This window comes from Aulonocara stuartgranti (genome assembly GCF_965226115.1).
Source record: "Aulonocara stuartgranti genome assembly, chromosome: 12".
Classification (NCBI taxonomy): Eukaryota; Metazoa; Chordata; class Actinopteri; order Cichliformes; family Cichlidae; genus Aulonocara; species Aulonocara stuartgranti.
In genome coordinates this window covers 21660393-21680231 of record NC_138948.1, presented here as the reverse complement: position 1 = coordinate 21680231, position 19839 = coordinate 21660393, and the positions used below count along the sequence as shown (strand labels likewise).

General features: G+C 43.2%; 1 protein-coding gene across 3 annotated transcripts in view; it reads left to right on the top strand.

Moving 5' to 3' along the window:
• edil3a (EGF-like repeats and discoidin I-like domains 3a) overlaps nt 1-19839 on the top strand; it is a 134643-nt gene that overhangs the window by 80713 nt on the left and 34091 nt on the right. For all 3 annotated transcript variants that reach the window (XM_082554639.1, XM_082554638.1, XM_082554637.1), the window contains 3 exons: nt 14574-14729; nt 15538-15682; nt 15902-16086. In XM_082554639.1, the coding sequence (XP_082410765.1) occupies nt 14574-14729; nt 15538-15682; nt 15902-16086 (486 nt within the window). The remainder of the gene's footprint in view (nt 1-14573; nt 14730-15537; nt 15683-15901; nt 16087-19839) is intronic.

Sequence of the window (19839 nt, the reverse complement as noted above, 5' to 3'; positions counted from 1 at the left end):
GAGGGCTTTCGTCAATAACAAGCATATAATTGTAAAATGAAAATGTGTGTTTATAGCAGCAAAGCACTGAGGCACAAAACCCTCCTCTTACTCCGACTTTGTTATAGTTAACCTTCACACTGTGCCATTAGTCGGTGCTTACTGTCAAAGAGCTGCATAGACAGACCGATATCATGGATTAGTTGTTGATCCTGAATTATGTCTGCACATCATATCAATAGATTCTGTCCTCTCTGGTCCTGCACTGTGGAAATCTTATTAATGTGTAGTCTTACAAAATTGTACTGATAAGAGCCTGGGAGCAGTTTTTTGCACTGAGTGAAGTGATGGTATTTAAATGTTTGCATCATTATTACCCAAAATGTAAACTGACCTAAGAGGAAATGGATTTATTTCTTTGGATTTATAGCAAAAATTCATTCTAAAACAGCTCTAGCACATGAAAACAGTTCTGATATCTGGATTTGCGCTCAACTCAAGATTTTCTACTCTTCATAAATAGACTCTGAGTTATATAGGATTTTTAAGGCGGATACCAATACCGATATTTGGTGATCTAAACATGCGATATATTGGCCAATAATTTTTATTTCGTATCAGACACACAAAACATGTTTAATACCATTTTATATTCAGAACAAGTTGTGGATTATTAATTTATGCGTTGCCCGACTCTGCTCAGATCAGCTGGTTGTTGTGTTTGCAGCTTTGCAAACACGTTTCCATCTGAGAAGTTGCAGAGGCCTCCCTAGTGGACAGACTATTCGATATCAGAATTCACACCTTGGTTAACAGGTCTTTCTCTGGTCTCTTCTTTATTTTTTAAATGTTCCTTTAATGGCTATTATAAGTGCAGGTATCTTTAAATAGCTAATAATGGCCGATGACCCCTGCAGATACATCGGTCAGGCTCCAGTAATAGAGATCAATAGTAATAATGAACTATTTTGGAAATAAGGTGTTTTTTTTCTCACATTACATTCCTCTCACTCTGTACTGTGATGACAGACAGCAAACTTTGAAGCACGCTGTTGTCAGATATAAGAGAAACAGACAATGAACCGTGAACAAAGTATAATCGAAAAACACCATGACAGTGTGATGGAGAAAGTGAAGCTGTATGTAACAACAAGAGAAAAATAAGACAGGACAAAAATGGATTTGTAAAAAAAAGAAAGAAAGAGATGATTGAGAGAAGAGAGCCCTGGCACATGGAGAGGGTGAGGAGAGCGGCACATCAAACATTCAGGCAGCTTGTTTGACTTTAATGATGCCATGTGGGATGCTACGCAGGGTGCTGTAGGCATTGTGTGTTTCTACATAGGGCCTGGATAATTGGGATGTGAGTACAGAGGTATACAGTCATGTCAGTGTTTTGGGATTATGCTAAGGAGTCGGTGGTGTGCTTTTGTAGTGTGGAGTGACTGTTCACATGTCTGTCATGCAAAGCAGGTTACACTGACAGATGACAATCCCGTCAGGAGACACTTCAGGTTTGTATGGCTATTTGTAAGGTTTACTCTGGAGCAGAATGTACTACAGTATGTGTTTGGATGCCAGCCAGTTTCAGCTCTTTCCCCCTAAATCTCAACAAATGAATCAGCCGTACACAGAGCAACGAATTTTGAATAATACATCATAGATTTTCACACAAAGCACTTCATATGCCTTTGTTTGCATTTATGTTGGTTTGTGTGTTTTTGATTTGTGCGTGAGTGTGAGCTCGCTACTGTTCACACATCTATGTACCGTGAGACAGCCTTGCCACTTCTAGCTCACACATAAAATTGCATTTGAGCACTCAAGGGAAATATGCTGCCGGTCTCACCAATATCAGCAAAATATAGCTTTAGCCGGCTGTGCTGGAAGAATGAAACAATACAAATCACTTGTGAAGGCTAAAAGGGTCTATACATATTTCACCTGCAGTTAAGCAATTAATGACATTACATTAAAATGCAGATCTCCATCAGTATGGACACATTTCTTTGTTTATAGAACACGCTTAGATTCTTGGACTTCAATTCTGTTCCTATCTGAGAAGCTATTTCCTCTTCATTCCAGCGTGACCTCAGTTATTAAAACATTCTACCGTCTGCTGTGGTTGAAATGTGACCCTGAGAAAGGTTTTTCTGTCACAGTTTATTTTATAATCGCAGCATGACTGCACGGAGGTTAAATTGAATAAAGCCTTTGGACACATAGGCTTGAACGTTACGACTTTGAACTAAAAGGCCTGAGATTTCCTCCCAAAACAAACTCTTAGATAAAACCAGTTAAGATTTTGAGGTCTTAAACTTGCCGCTGCACCTTTAGCACTGAGAGCAACAACATGATTTGTACTCTGAGTTATTTAGCAGTTTCTAACAGTGGTATGGCGGCCATCAATCCCTTAGCAGAGAAGCATCAAATCACTCACAGTGGTTAACTTGCCTATTTCTGCTTCTGCTACAACACCTCGGTGGTGCTTCGATCTTTAGGTGCTTTATAAATGGTGTGAAGATTTGTTTTCCTGCCATTTAAAATCATTTAAACTTCTTCAATGTCCATCTGTTCACATACAATAACGTGCTTGTATATCACCAGCTACTGCTGGCTTTTGTTGGCCTATAAGTTGGCACTTTAATATAGTTATGATTGTGTTAAAGAATATAAAGTTTGATTACTGTACACACTAAACATTACTGAAATAAAAAACAAGAAAGAAAGAACAAAGAGATGCTGATGTTCAGCACTCTTGAGCCAACCTGTATTTATTTATATTTTCTGGCAGTATAGTATTTATTTACTAGGGATAGAATATGTGCAGCCATTTACTGAAACACACATGAAAATACAGCAACAATGGCAACAACAGAGTTTGTACAGTTCTAACAAACTTGAAAGTCAATGTTCAGCATCTATTTATTCATTACATTAATTTAGTATAATACTGCCTGAACTCTTCTAGGCAAAATGTATAGTCATTTCTTTAAGTAGTCCTCAGGATTAGTTCTCCAGGCTTCTTGAAGGACATTCAAAGATCTTCTTTTGGTGTTAGCTGCCTTTTTTGTGTTCTCTGTCAAGATGATCCCACACTGCTTTAGTAATATTGAGATCTGGACACGGAAGAGGCCAATCTGTGGCTGATTGTGTTTTATTGTGTGTTTGTTCTGTCCAGCTATGCTTTTACTACATTGGCAGTGTGTTTGGTATCACTGTCATGCTGAAAAAATGAAGCTTTTGCCATTCAGATCCCTGTTAGCTGTGTTTAATGGATCAAAATGTGATTACACTTTTGTGTGTTCATTTATGACATTTTGAACCAAAAACTTTAATTTTGGATTCATTGCTCCATAGCACCTGATGCCACTGATTTTCAGTCCAGTTATTGGGCCTTCAATAACCTTTCTTCCTCTGGTCTCTTCTTAAGGATTGCTTGTTTTACATCATCCCTTCCACTAAAACCATTTCTCATGAGATTTCTGAGCTCGGGTACAAGGACTAGATTGAAAATCACTAAAAAATAAGCCAATGTCCGAAGAAAACCTCTTAAAGACCTTCTGAAAGCCCAAAGACCTTATTTTAAAAAAAGAAAGTCTGGTTCCTTCAAAGCAAAACATAAAGAAATGAGGAGTGGCTCAAGACTGCACTGTGGTTAAAATTTGTTCCTGATGCCAAGGATAAAGAAGAAGCTTTTTAAATATGTGTAGCCAAGTGTGCTTGACTGCGTGTGCGTTTGCTCACATGCATTTTTAAGCAGTGGTGCCACAGGGCTGTTAGGTAGCTTCAAGGGCAGTCTAATTGTTACAATATTGTTGCAATTCCCTCCGCAGTTCTGATCTCAGCATGTAATCAACAAGGGGTATATTTTGCCTGACTTTTGTATGCCTGTGTGTACGCATTTGTGTGATGTTTTGCTTGTTGGTATGAATATTCTGTGTGTGGAATAATTAGTGGTCTTAACAACATACAGGGAGTGCAGAATTATTAGGCAAATGAGTATTTTGTCCACATCATCCTCTTCATGCATGTTGTCTTACTCCAAGCTGTATAGGCTCGAAAGCCTACTACCAATTAAGCATATTAGGTGATGTGCATCTCTGTAATGAGAAGGGGTGTGGTCTAATGACATCAACACCCTATATCAGGTGTGCATAATTATTAGGCAACGTCCTTTCCTTTGGCAAAATGGGTCAAAAGAAGGACTTGACAGGCTCAGAAAAGTCAAAAATAGTGAGATATCTTGCAGAGGGATGCTGCAGTCTCAAAATTGCAAAGCTTCTGAAGCGTGATCATCGAACAATCAAGCGTTTCATTCAAAATAGTCAACAGGGTCGCAAGAAGCGTGTGGAAAAGCCAAGGCGCAAAATAACTGCCCATGAACTGAGAAAAGTCAAGCGTGCAGCTGCCAAGATGCCACTTGCCACCAGTTTGGCCATATTTCAGAGCTGCAACATCACTGGAGTGCCCAAAAGCACAAGGTGTGCCCAAAAGCACAAGGTGTGCAATACTCAGAGACATGGTCAAGGTAAGAAAGGCTGAAAGACGACCACCACTGAACAAGACACACAAGCTGAAACGTCAAGACTGGGCCAAGAAATATCTCAAGACTGGTTTTTCTAAGGTTTTATGGACTGATGAAATGAGAGTGAGTCTTGATGGGCCAGATGGATGGGCCCGTGGCTGGATTGGTAAAGGGCAGAGAGCTCCAGTCCGACTCAGACGCCAGCAAGGTGGAGGTGGAGTACTGGTTTGGGCTGGTATCATCAAAGATGAGCTTGTGGGGCCTTTTCGGGTTGAGGATGGAGTCAAGCTCAACTCCCAGTCCTACTGCCAGTTTCTGGAAGACACCTTCTTCAAGCAGTGGTACAGGAAGAAGTCTGCATCCTTCAAGAAAAACATGATTTTCATGCAGGACAATGCTCCATCACACGCGTCCAAGTACTCCACAGCGTGGCTGGCAAGAAAGGGTATAAAAGAAGAAAAACTAATGACATGGCCACCTTGTTCACCTGATCTGAACCCCATTGAGAACCTGTGGTCCATCATCAAATGTGAGATTTACAAGGAGGGAAAACAGTACACCTCTCTGAACAGTGTCTGGGAGGCTGTGGTTGCTGCTGCACGCAATGTTGATGGTGAACAGATCAAAACACTGACAGAATCCATGGATGGCAGGCTTTTGAGTGTCCTTGCACAGAAAGGTGGCTATATTGGTCGCTGATTTGTTTTTGTTTTGTTTTTGAATGTCAGAAATGTATATTTGTGAATGTGGAGATGTTATATTGGTTTCACTGGTGAAAATAAACCCCTCCTTGAATCGCTACCTTATCGTGGTGGAGGGGTTTGTGTGTCCCAGGGATCCCAGGGGCTATGTTGTCTGGGGACTTTTGCCCCCTGGTAGGGTCTCCCATGGCAAATTGGCCCTGGGTGAGGGACCAGACAAAGAGCGATTCATAAGACCCTTATGAAAAGGACACCGAGGGAACAGTTTACCCTGCCCGGGATAGGGTTACCGGGGCCCCGCCCTGGAGCCAGGCCCGGGGAGGGTGCCCGAGGGCTAGCGTCTGGTGGCCGGGCCTTAGTCCATGGGGTCCGGCCGGGCACAGCCCGAAGAGGAGACATGGGCCCATCCTCCCGCAGGCCCACCACCCGCAGGAGGCGCCATAGGGGTCGGGTGCATTGTGTGCCGGGTGGCGGCCAGGAGCGGAGGCCCTGGCGGACTGACCCCCGGCTGCCAAGACTGGCAATAGGGACATGGAATGTCACCTCTCTGGTGGGGAAGGAGCCTGAGTTAGTGCGTGAGGTTGAGAGGTACCGGCTAGATATAGTCGGGCTCACCTCTACACATGGCTTGGGCTCTGGAACCAGTCTCCTGGAGAGGGGCTGGACTCTGTCTCAGTCTGGAGTTGCCCCTGGTGAGAGGCGGCGGGCTGGGGTGGGTATCCTAATATCCCCTCGGCTTGCTGCCGGTACGTTGGGGTTTTTCCCGGTGGACGAGAGGGTTTGTTCCCTGCGCCTTAGGGTCGGGGAACGGGTCCTGACTGTCATCTGCGCTTATGCGCCGAGTGGCAGTTCAGAGTACCCAGCCTTCTTAGAGTCCCTGGGGGGGGGGGGGGGGGGGGTGCTGGAGGGTGCTCCACCTGGAGACTCTGTTGTCCTGCTGGGAGACTTCAATGCTCACGTGGGTAACGACAGCGAGGCCTGGAGGGGCGTGATTGGGAGGAACGGCCTCCCTGATCTGAACCCGAGCGGTGCTCTGTTATTGGACTTCTGTGCTAACCACAGTTTGGCCATAACGAACACCCTGTTCGAACATAAGAGTGTCCATAAGTGCACGTGGCACCAGGACGCTCTAGGCCGTAGGTCGATGATCGATTTTGTAATCGTATCAGCAGACCTGCGACCATATGTTCTGGACACTCGGGTAAAGAGAGGGGCTGAGCTGTCAACTGATCACCACCTGGTGGTGAGTTGGATCAGGTGGCGGGGGAGGACGCTGGACAGACCTGGTGCACCTAAACGCGTAGTGAGGGTGTGCTGGGAACGTCTAGCAGAGGCCCCAGTCCGCGAGATCTTCAACGCACACCTCCGGCAGAGCTTCGACAGCATTCCGAGGGAGACTGGGGACATTGAGTCCGAATGGACCATGTTCAGAGTCTCCATTGCCGAAGCTGCTGCATTGAGCTGCGGCCACAAGGTGGTGGGTGCCTGCCGTGGTGGTAATCCCCGAACCAAATGGTGGACACCAGAGGTGAAGGGAGCCACCAGGCTGAAGAAGGAGTCCTATCGGGCTTGGTTAGCCTGTGGGACTCTGGAGGCAGCCGACAGGTATCGACAGGCCAAGCGGAATGCGGCTCGGGCAGTGGCTGAAGCAAAAACTCGGGTGTGGGAGGAGTTCGGAGAGGCCATGGAAAAAGACTTTCGGACTGCCTCGAAGAGATTCTGGCAAACCGTCAGACGTCTCAGGAGGGGAAAGCGGTGCTCTACCTGCACTGTGTATAGTGCTGGCGGAGCGCTGCTGACGTCGACTGAGAAAATTGTCAGGCGGTGGAAGGAATACTTCGAGGACCTCCTTAATCCCACTGACACGTCTTCCGAGGAGGAAGCAGAGTCTGGGGATGAGGGGAATGACCCGCCAATTTCCGGGGGCGAGGTCACTGAGGCAGTTAAACAACTCCTTGGTGGCAGAGCCCCTGGTGTTGATGAGGTCCGCCCCGAGTTCCTGAAGGCTCTGGACATTGTAGGGCTGTCCTGGTTGACACGCCTCTGCAATGTTGCGTGGAGATCAGGGGCAGTACCTGTGGACTGGCAGACCGGGGTGGTGGTCCCCATCTTTAAGAAAGGGGACCGGAGGGTGTGTTCCAACTACAGGGGGATCACACTCCTCAGCCTCCCTGGGAAAGTCTATGCCAGGGTGCTGGAAAGGAGAGTTCGTCCGTTAGTCGAACCTCGGATACAGGAGGAACAATGCGGTTTTCGTCCTGGTCGCGGAACACTGGACCAGCTCTTTATCCTCTCCAGGATACTTGAGGGTGCATGGGAGTTTGCCCAACCAGTCTACATGTGTTTTGTGGACTTGGAGAAGGCATTCGACCGTGTCCCTCGGGGTGTCCTGTGGGAGGTGTTGCGGGAATATGGGGTGTCTGGCCCATTGCTACGGGCCATTCAATCCCTATACAACCGTTGCAAGAGCTTGGTTCGCATTGCCGGCAATAAGTCGGACTCGTTCCCGGTGGGTGATGGGCTTCGCCAGGGCTGCCCTTTGTCTCCGGTTCTGTTCATAATTTTTATGGACAGGATTTCTAGGCGCAGCCAAGTGGCGGAGGGCTTTCGCTTTGGTGGCCTCAGAATCTCATCTCTGATTTTTGCAGATGATGTGGTTCTGTTGGCTTCATCGGGTGAAGGCCTCCAGCTCGCACTGGAACGGTTCGCAGCCGAGTGTGAAGCAGCGGGAATGAGGATCAGCACCTCCAAATCTGAGGCCATGGTTCTCAGCTGGAAAAGGGTGGAGTGCCCACTCCGGGTCGGGGATGAGTTCCTGCCACAAGTGGAGGAGTTCAAGTATCTCGGGGTCTTGTTCGCGAGTGATGGGAGAAGGGAGCCGGAGATCGACAGACGGATTGGGGCTGCAGCTGCAGTAATGCGGACGCTGCACCAGTCCGTCGTGGTGAAGAGGGAGCTGAGTGTAAAAGCGAAGCTCTCAATTTACCGGTCGATCTACGTCCCTACCCTCACCTATGGCCACGAGCTGTGGGTAGTGACCGAAAGAACGAGATCGCGGATACAAGCGGCAGAAATGAGCTTCCTCCGAAGGGTGGCTGGCCTCTCCCTTAGAGATAGGGTGAGAAGTTCGGCCATCCAGGAGGGGCTCAGAGTAGAGCAGCTGCTGCTCCACATCGAAAGGAGCCAGCTGAGGTGGTTCGGGCATCTGACAAGGATGCCCCCTGGGCGCCTCCTGGGTGAGGTGTTCCAGGCATGTCCCACCGGGAGGAGGCCCCGGGGCAGACCCAGGACACGCTGGAGAGATTATATCTCTCGGCTGGCCTGGGAACGCCTTGGTATTCCCCCGGATAAGCTGGAGGAGGTGGCTGGGGAGAGGGAGGTCTGGGCCTCTCTGCTTAGGCTGCTGCCCCCGCGACCCGGCCCCGGACAAAGCGGATGAAGATGGATGGATGGATGGTGAAAATAAACAATTGAATGGGTATATATTTGTTTTTTGTTAAGTTGCCTAATAATTATGCACAGTAATAGTCACCTGCACACACAGATATCCCCCTAAAATAGCTAAAACTAAAGACAAACTAAAAACTACTTCCAAAAACATTCAGCTTTGATATTAATAAGTTTTTTGGGTTCATTGAGAACATGGTTGTTGTTCAATAATAAAATTATTCCTCAAAAATACAATTCAATTCAATTCAATTCAATTTTATTTATATAGCGCCAAATCACAACATAAGTCGCCTCAAGGCGCTTCATAGATACAGAGAAAAACCCAACAATCATATGACCCCCTATGAGCAAGCACTTTGGCAACAGTGGGAAGGAAAAACTCCCTTTTAACAGGAAGAAACCTCCGGCAGAACCAGGCTCAGGGAGGGGCGGCCATCTGCTGCGACCGGTTGGAGTGAGAGAAGGAAGACAGGATAAAAGACATGCTGTGGAAGAGAGACAGAGGTTAATAACAGATATGATTCAATGCAGAGAGGTCTATTAACACATAGTGAGTGAGAAAGGTGACTCGAAAGGAAAAACTCAATGCATCATGGGATGCATTGAGTTTTACAACTTGCCTGATAATTCTGCACTCCCTATAAATGACTCAAAGCTAGCTGTTCTGCAGTCAGCTGCGTTTTTACCTGGAGGTTGTTGTTGTTGTAAATAAATGCAGTTCTGCCTGTTTTTACTTAGAGCAAGATTTCGAGCTCTGGAAAGATTCTAATGGAAAATATGTTTTAAAAATGTCCTGTTTTTCTTTTTTATTTATCAGAATCCAGTCAATTAAAACCAATATGACATAAGTGAATGTGTCACGTGCAGAAAGAAACTAAATGTTCAAAGTTTCCATCGTGATTTGAGCTCCAGCTAACAAGTATGTCATTACTGCTTGTGCTCTTAATGATTTTCTCAATTATCCATTCTGCTTGCAAAATGTGAAGAAACAATGAAAAATGGCTATAATAATTTCTCAGAGTCAAGCTGCCATTCGCTGACAAATTGTTTTAGTCCTAGTCATTATGCATAACTCAATTAGCTTCTGACATGTATTTTTATGGCAGGGGACTACAAATGTAGATAAAAACAAGCAGTAATGGCTGAATTATCTACATGTATTAGCACAGGTTGAATTTTTGTTTTAATTATGAATTTGGGTCTCTAAATTCTCAAAAATAGTTTTTTTAGGCAGTCTCAAAGGATGAGGGGAAAATTAAAGCTCCCGTGTTAATGACCTTAAGTATGTATGTATATTTTCTTTATGCCTCTTGAACAGTTATGCTGAACATTTTCTGGCGGTACTGAAAACATTACAGGGAAAAACAGGTTGAATCATGCTGTGCAAACAAAGGATATGTTCTTTGTTTTGCAAATAGAGTCTGAGAACAGAAAATATTTGATGTAGATTTTTTTTTTTTACTTTAGAGGCTCATTTTACTGAGTGCTTCGTACACAGGTTGCTGTCTGTGTCTGGAACAAGAGAGAGTGAAATTGTGAAAGGGTAAAAGTTCATTCTATACTTCTTTCTTTAATATGCTGCAGTGTTACTATTTTATATCTAAACCAAATTTACAGAGTACACAGTGTATGCTAAGTGTATGCTCTTTGTTAGATTATAATGAAAAAAAACCTTCAATAGCAAACTATATCTAAAATGCAAGCTCATCCTACTACAAGACATCAACCTCTGAATGCGGATCTGAATTGTTTTTTTAGACGAGAGCTGCAGCTGCAGACCAAAAGTAATAGAAAAGGGAAAAAGATCAAACTGTGCTAAATACTGAGTCACTCAGTCTCATTAGCAATGACCCTAAACTGCACAGATACATAATATATAACCCATATCAGAGAAATGTCAACAAAATTTTGCTAGCAGTTTATAAAGTTATAGTTTATATAGTTATAAAGTTATGATTTTGTAAAATTAGACAAACATAGAAAGCTATAGTCTCACAAATTTGCTAGGTACCTGATTTCTTTCTTTTGTTTTCTCATTGTAAATATTTATTTTGCATTTCTTTTTTTAACAAGACATGCATCACTATTAGCACTCGAGCGACAGAGGTCCTTTTCTGAGTGGTGAATTAAAATGTGAAGAATCACCCCAATTACCCCAGCGGTGGCCTTTTAGTGACAGGGCTTCTAATTAGTGCAAGAAGTATCTATCTCTGTGGAGAATAATGAGAAGAGCAAAGAAATGCTGTGAATTGGAAAGTGTGGGTCACTGTGGCTCCGAGGCTCTAAGAGGTTTCCTCATGTATAATTACCATGATACGTTGGTTTAAGCGTGTAGAAAAAATTGGCGTAATTGAGTCGTGAAAGTGGAAATTAAGATACAAATCACTGCTGTAAAATATTTATGTCTTTTTTTGACAGTTCAAGCATAGATGATAACCATTATAAACAGCGCTGGATCTGTTAGAGGCGATGTTCTAATCTCGAATGTCGTCAGGAGACAATGCTTAGAGCATTTCTGCTTTTTCAATAACAGAAAAAGGAGAATATAACTTGAGCTCGTGCTCTCAAATATTTTACTTGTAAATTGCCTTATTTCATAGTAATGTTACCACTCGTTTACCAGAAAATGTGCTCAAGCCCGCAGAATACCACAGCAAATGTAGTCGCACTGCCAGTTCCATTTTTGGCACAGGCTTTTAAAGGGTTTGTGCTCTTAAACAGACTTTAGCTAACAAACATAAAGCGAAATGCAGGCTTCTTTCTTTTCACTAAGTTGCTGTGTGAAATGCACAGACACAATAACAGCAGCACTGACTCACACAGAACCAGCCTAATTCATAGGAGTAATTAAAATTCTGTTTTAGTCTGCATTTCTTTTATTGGTTTGGCTGTCCCAGGTTAATGGTCCTTTGCCTAAATACTTCCTCAGAAGTGTGCTACTGCTACCCATCTGTTCTGCACAGAAATGGAAAGTTAGACAGCTGTGTTTTTATATTTTGACAGGGAATGAGATAGATGAGCCTTTTTTAGTGAAAATGACGCTGTTTCATTTCAATGTAGTTCCAACAAAGAATAACTGTCATCAGCTCTTATTTTCTTTATCTTATTTGTCACAGTCTGAGAGGCTATGTTGGTCTGAGAATTGCCCAGTGCCCTCTGGCTCTACTCCCCCCCCCCACACACACACAGGTTTTTTTTAATCAGTGTTAAAATTGACTGTAATAAATGGCAAATAGTATGTGTCTGTGAGTACAATGAACACAGCATCACTCCTTAGTCACCACAGGCTTCTGCGTTTTGCCACAGTGAAGTTAGCTGTCATCAGCTGTCTCATTTTTTTTATACAAGCTCACCAGAAATTACAGGCGAGTGGCATTTTTTTTAACCAGTGCTGACAGATTGAAGACAAAGACTGTAGGGAAGCATAGATGTGGCGGGTCTAATATTACTCACAGGTCTTTCAAACTTGCTGCAGTTGTGAATAGAGAAGAAGAACCAGCCGGTGTGATAGGCTGAGGTTTCTTCCAGTCAATCAGTATTCCTCAGAAATGTAAAACTCTGTCAGCGACTATCACCGAGACAAGCTGGTGTTGACACCATCAAGTCTTCTGCACTGATATTGAAGAGACAGGATCCTTAAAGAGACACTTTGTTTATTTTGAGTTCACCGTTAATACCATCGGTTTTTGTAAAACACTCTATACATATATATATATAGACTTTGTATCCAAGAAAGTCCAGTGATTAGAAAACCGACACGCTGTCAAACATGCTGCTGCTTTGCCAAAAGAAAATGTTCAGGAAAATATTGAAAATGCATCCTCTGGCCATTTCATTAGTTACACTGGTGTAATTGGTTATTATTAACCCAAATATTTTATGTGGAAATCAGATGGAAGTAGGGCTGTGCGATATGACCAAAATCTCATATCCCGATATTAAGACATCTATCGTCCGTTAACGATGTAAATCACAAAAATGTAACATTTTCTGTAAATTCTGTGAATCTCGGGCAGCTCGACTTGCGTGAAGTGTTTCCAGCTGGGCGTCGCGTACCTGGAGTCGAGTGTTTTAACCGATGCATGAAACTATACATTTTTAGACATAAGTTGTAACAGCCGCCGTTTTCTTTGCGAGTATTTATTACATGGCGTGCTGCGGGGAAAAGCCTGTTCTAACGTTTGAGTCCAAGGTTTATTTTTAGCACCTGGCGGCTCTTTTTTGCTTCTCATCCGTAAACACTCTGCATCTTTCACGTGATTCAGTTTATTTGGAAAAGTCTCAACAGGATCTTGAGCTTTATTGTGAAAGGTTTATGTGGAACAAGCGGACACGCGGAGGTTTTACCGTCGTTGTTGCTAACGACAACGCATAAAAACAAACACTTGTCTGTCTGTAGTGTGGTTATATTAAATGTAAGAGAAAGAGAGAACTTTAAGAAATTATTATAGCCACTACAGTGACCATCAAAATAATGAAAAAATATTGCCGTAAACAGTTTATTTTGCGACACCACGAAACAAACGATAGCGTAAAATGAAACGATAGACGTTTTTATATCGTCATCCGATATATATCGTTATATCGAACAGCCCTAGATGGAAGTAACTCAGAGCATTTAGCCATTTAGACATGGTCAGGAGGAGTTCCTGCAGTTTAAACAGAGAATCAGAAAGGGTAAGAAAGGTGATTGGTGCCAGACAGGTATTTCAGAAACTGCTGATTTACTGGGTTTACATTGGTCCACATAAAGAGAAAATATCCAGTGAGCAGCATTTCTCTGGTTGAAAATGCTATGTTGATGGCAGAAGTCAGGAGAATGGCCAGACTGCTTCAACCTGACAGGAAGGCAACAGTAACTCAGATAACCATTCATTACATCCAAAATATGCAGGAAAACATCTTGAAGCAGACGGGCAACAGCAGAAGAAGACCACGCCGGGTGTCAGCTATGAACAGGAAACTGTGACAACTATTCACATGAACTCACCTGCATTGAACAAGAGAAGATTGCAGAAACACTGTGTGGTCTGATGAGTCTCAATTTCTCCTATGATGGGGTCAGAATGTGGTGTAAACACAAAAGCATGGACCCATCCTGTCTTCTATCAACAGTGCAATGATGGCGGGGATATTTTCTTGGCACATTTTGGCACTGATACTACCAGTTGAGCTTTGTTTAAATGCTACAGCCTATCTGAGTAGTGTTGCTGACCATGTTGATCTCTTTATGACCGCAGTTTACGTGTCTTCTGATGGCTGCTTCTAGCAGGTTAACTCACCATTTCACAAAGCTTACATCATATCAGATTGGTTTCTTGAAAAGAACAAGGAGTTCACTGTACAGATGCCAGACCAAATAAGGATGTTAATATGGACCACAACCTTAGAGGAATGCTTCCAACACCTTGCTGAATCATTGCCACAAATAATTAAGACAGTTCTGAACGCAAAACGGGGTTCAATGTTATGCTAGCAAGGTGTACCTAATGAAATGGCCGGTGAGCATATACTTTATCAAAATGAGCTGTCAGGGAAAGCTACTGAAGATATTGGTCTATATGTAATGAATCTGGTTTGTGGGTGCTGAGTAGGATCTATGGAAGCCATTCGTCATTTTCCTCTTTCTTAGTGCCTCTTTTTCCTCTTGGCTCACCAAGCTGCTTTACACTGGCACCATATTGACAGTTTGCACAGTGTGGGCAGACTGGATATGGGGTGTACAATTGATTAAATGTTCTATTTGGACACAGACTTTTAGAATAAGATGGATGGCCCTGACAGAAAAGATACAAGGGGGTGAACTGAACTCGATGACATGCATGCTCACAGACACTTACACCTCTATATACAGTGTCTGAAAATAAAGCTAGAATTTCATCTTCAGCCTATCTGTGTTTTTTTCTACTCCACAGATAAACCTGCAGAGGAGAATGAGGGTCACGGGCCTAATTACCCAGGGTGCAAAGCGTATCGGCAGCCCAGAGTACGTCAAGTCTTACAAAGTAGCCTACAGTGATGACGGGAAGACCTGGAGAACATACAAAGTCAAGGGCAAAGATGAGGATATGGTGAGACACTTGTACGGGCACACAGACATAGGTGTACGCATCCATCGTCACCCATTGCTTCTTGTTCTGTGGTAGACAGACGAAATACACACTCATACATGCACACACATCGACTAGAGACTGTGCACTCAGTCAAGGACAGGGTGGAGGACATGATGAGATGGCTTTTTAATTAGCTAGCGCACACCGGGCCCATCCTGCTGCCCCTTACCCCCCTCCACTTTTATGACTTCTAGATTGAATTTTTATACTATTTGGGGATGAACAGCCACCAAATAGGCCACAGAGCATTCTATCATTCCTGACAGCAAGCCACGACTGTCTTCTCTTTGGCCGAGCTCCGAAACAACCAGACCTCCAAACTTATTATCAGATATGTTGTCAGATTTGTATGCTCTACGTCTGGGCTTTGATATTTTTAATTTAGAGCTCTTTTGTTTTGCTCAGTCAAAGCTAGACACGGCTATGACATGTCTATGTTTGTTTGTACATCTTTCGCTCCAATCATATAGTTTCTGTCAGGCTATCTTCAGCGATTTGGATGAAACACTCCAGAAGGTAACGTGATATAATTGGAGCACTAATTTAAAACACACCACTGTTCTTATGAATTAGTGGCTCAAATGGTGCGACAAATTGTCTATTTTTCCCTGTAATTCTAGCTCATTGACCTTGAATGACAGCAATTTGTTGAGCGTGGAGTAGACACTAGAGACAGCGGCGGATAGACTGCCACATTATTGAAAACTGATCTGCTTCACCATCCTCCCCCGCCCCCCATCTGCTGTTATTTCATCCCTTGCAACAGATTTTCAGAGGAAATGTCGATAACAACGCTCCATCAGCCAACTCCTTCACCCCTCCCATTGAAGCCCAGTACGTGCGCATTTACCCCCAAGTCTGCAGGAGGCACTGTACTTTACGCATGGAGCTGCTCGGTTGTGAGCTAACAGGTGAGTGAGCTTTCTTTATCCAACTGAATACACTAATCACCATCATTATCATAAATGCATCATACTGGAATTTGGAAATCCACTCCAGTATGCCTCTTGCACAGTTGTTCCTCTTGTTTTTAAGTAGTGTCAGCACTGAATCCATTTTCAGGAGGCCTGGGGTTAGATGTAAAAAAAAAAAAAAACAGTTTAGAGCCAATCTGTTTTTGTTGTTGCCAGGCTGTTCTGAACCACTGGGTATGAAGTCAGGCCATATCCAGGACTATCAGGTCACAGCCTCCAGCATCTTCAGGACGCTCAACATGGACATGTTCACTTGGGAGCCTGGGAAAGCCCGTTTAGACAAGCAGGGCAAGGTCAACGCTTGGACAGCTGGTCATAGCGACCAGTCGCAGTGGCTACAGGTGAGATATAATCTGAGCCAAGTCTGTTATCTGTTGCAGCTACTGTAGAGATAAATCAATGTATTAGCAGCAAAATGAACAACAGACACCCCTGTTCTTGCAGATAGCTGGCTTTCATTCTGATGAAGGATTAGCTCTTACCTCCCTGGCATAATAATTGATGGTTGTGCATGGTAATGCATGCCAATGGATTCAATTATATTTCATAGGGAAGGACTTCACTGTTCATGCCAGTTGAGAATTAAATTATCTCTTAAAAAACCACCTTTGTTAGCTGCTTCTCAGTATCCTTCTTGGAAACAGTCAGTAATAGGTTGTAAATTCTGTTTATTTCCATGTCAGTCTTTCTGAATCCAACACCCACACTGCCTCAGTTGGAAGAGTTGCGCCCTGTTATCTCTGGCTGCAGTCCAAGGCTTTCTATCTCTATGAAACCAGCCCATCTATTTGTTTTCATTACAGAAGTGAAGGCTAAACATGTCTCCTGAAAGGGACAAGACACGTCTCTAAGTGAACGTTTACCTCCCAGTCTTTCTGTTTAACAATATGTGAGATTGATGGTGGCTGAGGGAGTTTCAGATAGATATCAATAAGGCTCAGTCAGGCTTAGAATTCCCTTACGTATGGCCTCATATATTGGATTTTTTCTTTTTTTTTGTTTTTCATACAAAAAAGAAAAGTCATAAACGCTTTTTGCTTTTAAAGTGCGAAACCAGATCTTACTTCATGCTGTGAAAGTGATAGCATAGAAGAAAATGTGATGTGGATTATCTCATCGGGGAATTGAAGATCAGTGATTTCTTTGATTTCTTGGCCTTTCTCGCGGACTTGCTCGCACATACCCCCTCCCTATCAGTGACACAGTTAACGCTCTGTAGTCATACCGACTGGTCTGGCTGTTATTAGATTGGTTGGGTTCTGATTCAGACATGTTTTTTTATTACGCTGAAAGCTTTTTTTAGATGGTGACGGCACACAGGGCTGTGTGTCGGTGGAGACAGGTACTTAGGCGGGCTCCATCCATGCTAGGGAGTTTGGCTAAGCAAAATTGATTGCTTTGGGTAAAAGAAAACTTGCAGTCTCATATTACATGCTGTGCTGGCAGGAAAGAGGAGATGCCATACAGATGAAGTGAGAAAATCAATGGCTTCCATTGCCAAGAACCATTTCTGTGCACACGAGCAGATACAATATCCAGCTTTTAAAAGTCGACATTTAAGAGTTCTGTACTGTAAAGTATGTTGATGAGGCTGTTGGTAATGACTGTTTTGAATATTTAGCGATCATCTTATATGCATTTGTTAAGCTCCTGCTATAATCACTGTCTTCTTTCTACTCGTTGCCATGGCAAATAATTGATTCAGAGTGGCGTTACTGAATGACTTAAAACCTCACAGACTAATGGAATTAATCAACCTTAATGATAAAATAAGTATTCCTATTAATCAAGAAAACTGTTCTTTTGCAGATTGGACACAGTGAAAAACCCTCTTTATGCATCAGGGTACATAATTTAATATAATATGGATAGCTTAATGCAGTGGTTCCCAAACTTTTTTTGCTGGGCCCCCCTTGTTTTACAAGAAAAATGTTTGCGCTCCCCCTTCTCGCGCATGCACGCGCGCACGCACAAACACATCCTCCAACCACACACGCCCATATTTTGCTCCATTGCGGTTTATTTCACACCTCAAACATTTAGTAAACAATTAAGCAAATACAAGTAATCTGCAATAAATTACAGGTAGTAATACAATAAACTACTAACTCTTTTACGCTACGTCCACACCTACACGGGTATTTTTGAAAACGCATCTATTTCATCCACACGTAAACGGCGTTTTGAATCACCGAAAACGTTTTGCGTTTACATGTCAACGAGGAATACAGAGTTCATCACGCAACGTCAAAGGTATGTGCCTTTTTTCACGTCACGCTGTGCGCACGTTTTTGTTTACATGAGATGAATTGCAGAATGGCAGATAGAGACAAAATACTGTTAATCTGACTATCTTCAGGTTTTACACGCTTACATACACACGCAGTTACTGTCCCTCCATTTAGAAAGGCAGAGGCGGCACGGTGTGATTATTTTACATGTAGTTGGGTTTTTTTTCTTGTGTAATAATATTCAACATTGCTATCAATACATTTTTCAAAAAAATGCCTCTCTGTGCAAAATGGGTTTAAAAACATAAAAAACTGTGGGATCCTGTTTGTCCGTGATCTGAACAGCCCGGCGCTGCTCCCGACACAGGGAGAACCTGCAGGGGAGACCTACCTCGGCACTTGTGCAGGTGAAACCAAAGGGAAGATATGCTTCACCATATTTTCTAGTCTTTGGCTTAGAATGAAGTTGGTTTGGAAACATATTCAGCAATGCTTCATCTCCTGCTTTGCATTTCTGTGGGCGCCCCGTGCTAGCAGTGTCCAAGCGCTTTGTTCCCCCCCCCCCCCCACACACACACACACACACACACACACTTATGGAAGGTCTGGCTTAATGTATACAACAGAAAAGACATGATGATGCACAGATTTTGTCAGAAGGCCTTTTTTTCTTATCAGAATACCCACACATTTCTAATAGATATTGGCATTCCAGGTCAATCAGCTGTGACAATGGGTAGGAGGGAGGTAACAATAAATGCACATTTGTCAAGCCTGATGTCACCTTGCACTCAGTACAGGAACAGTTTACTATGTTCAGACTGATAAATAATCACCACTCAGTACCCAAAGCTGAGATATCTGTAGCATTACCTCAGCCGTGGCTAAGTAAAACAGTTTTTAGACCAACTATGCCCAAATATGCCAAACCTAACACATTTACATTCAAAGACACAGCGAGTCCTAGAGAAAGTTGCTGGAAAATCACAGCACAAATTACTGTGCTGTTAAACTGTTGTTTGCAATAGAAATGCAGCCATTTAGTTTGAGGACAGCTCAAAGTAAATGTTCAGCAGCTGTAAATGTTTGTAAAGTTAGACCTAATCTATCACTCTACATTAGGGTGGGCGAATCTGAAATTGAATAGATATATTTTACACAAAAATAACTGCTGAAACCTGGAGGGCCACTGATCTAGCGCCTTCTTCCTTATCAAAGTAACACAGGCAATTGTCAAGCCTGTAAGACTTTGTTCTGGAGAGAGCATATCAACCAACCAATGTGGAGCCCTAAATAGTAAGACATTTCCCCACCTAGTAAGCACGTCTATTATCATCATTTGATCTAACTGCACAGTTAACATTCTGAAGTTAGCAACAGCCTTAATATAAAAAATATTAAGGCTATTATATTCCTTTTCATTTTGCGACAGAAAGCTTTTAAGTAAAGAAAAAAAAATCACCAAGAGCTGGACCTTTTGGTCACCTTCCAAGTTGAAGCTATTCTGTTCTGACAGGGGATAAAATTACACACGGGGAGACTAAACCAGAGAATTTCAAGATGTTTTCAAGAGAGGAGCTGAAGCTGTCAGACGAGGCTGCCAAATGTTTCGAGCTGGCATAAGCTGATTAGTTAATTATGTACATTAACATGTCCATGTTGCAGAGAGAACGTGATAGAGAGACAGTTGCTACTTTTCAGTTTCATAACTGTTCTGTTAAAGCAACAAGTGTACTGCAAATTTTCTGACAAGCACTGCTCGGGACTGTGGAGAGTTTTTATGGTGGATTATGATAAAGAAGCCCCAGAGAAACAAGTACACAAGGCTGGAATGAAGTGGGATTGTCTCTTCCCTCATATTTA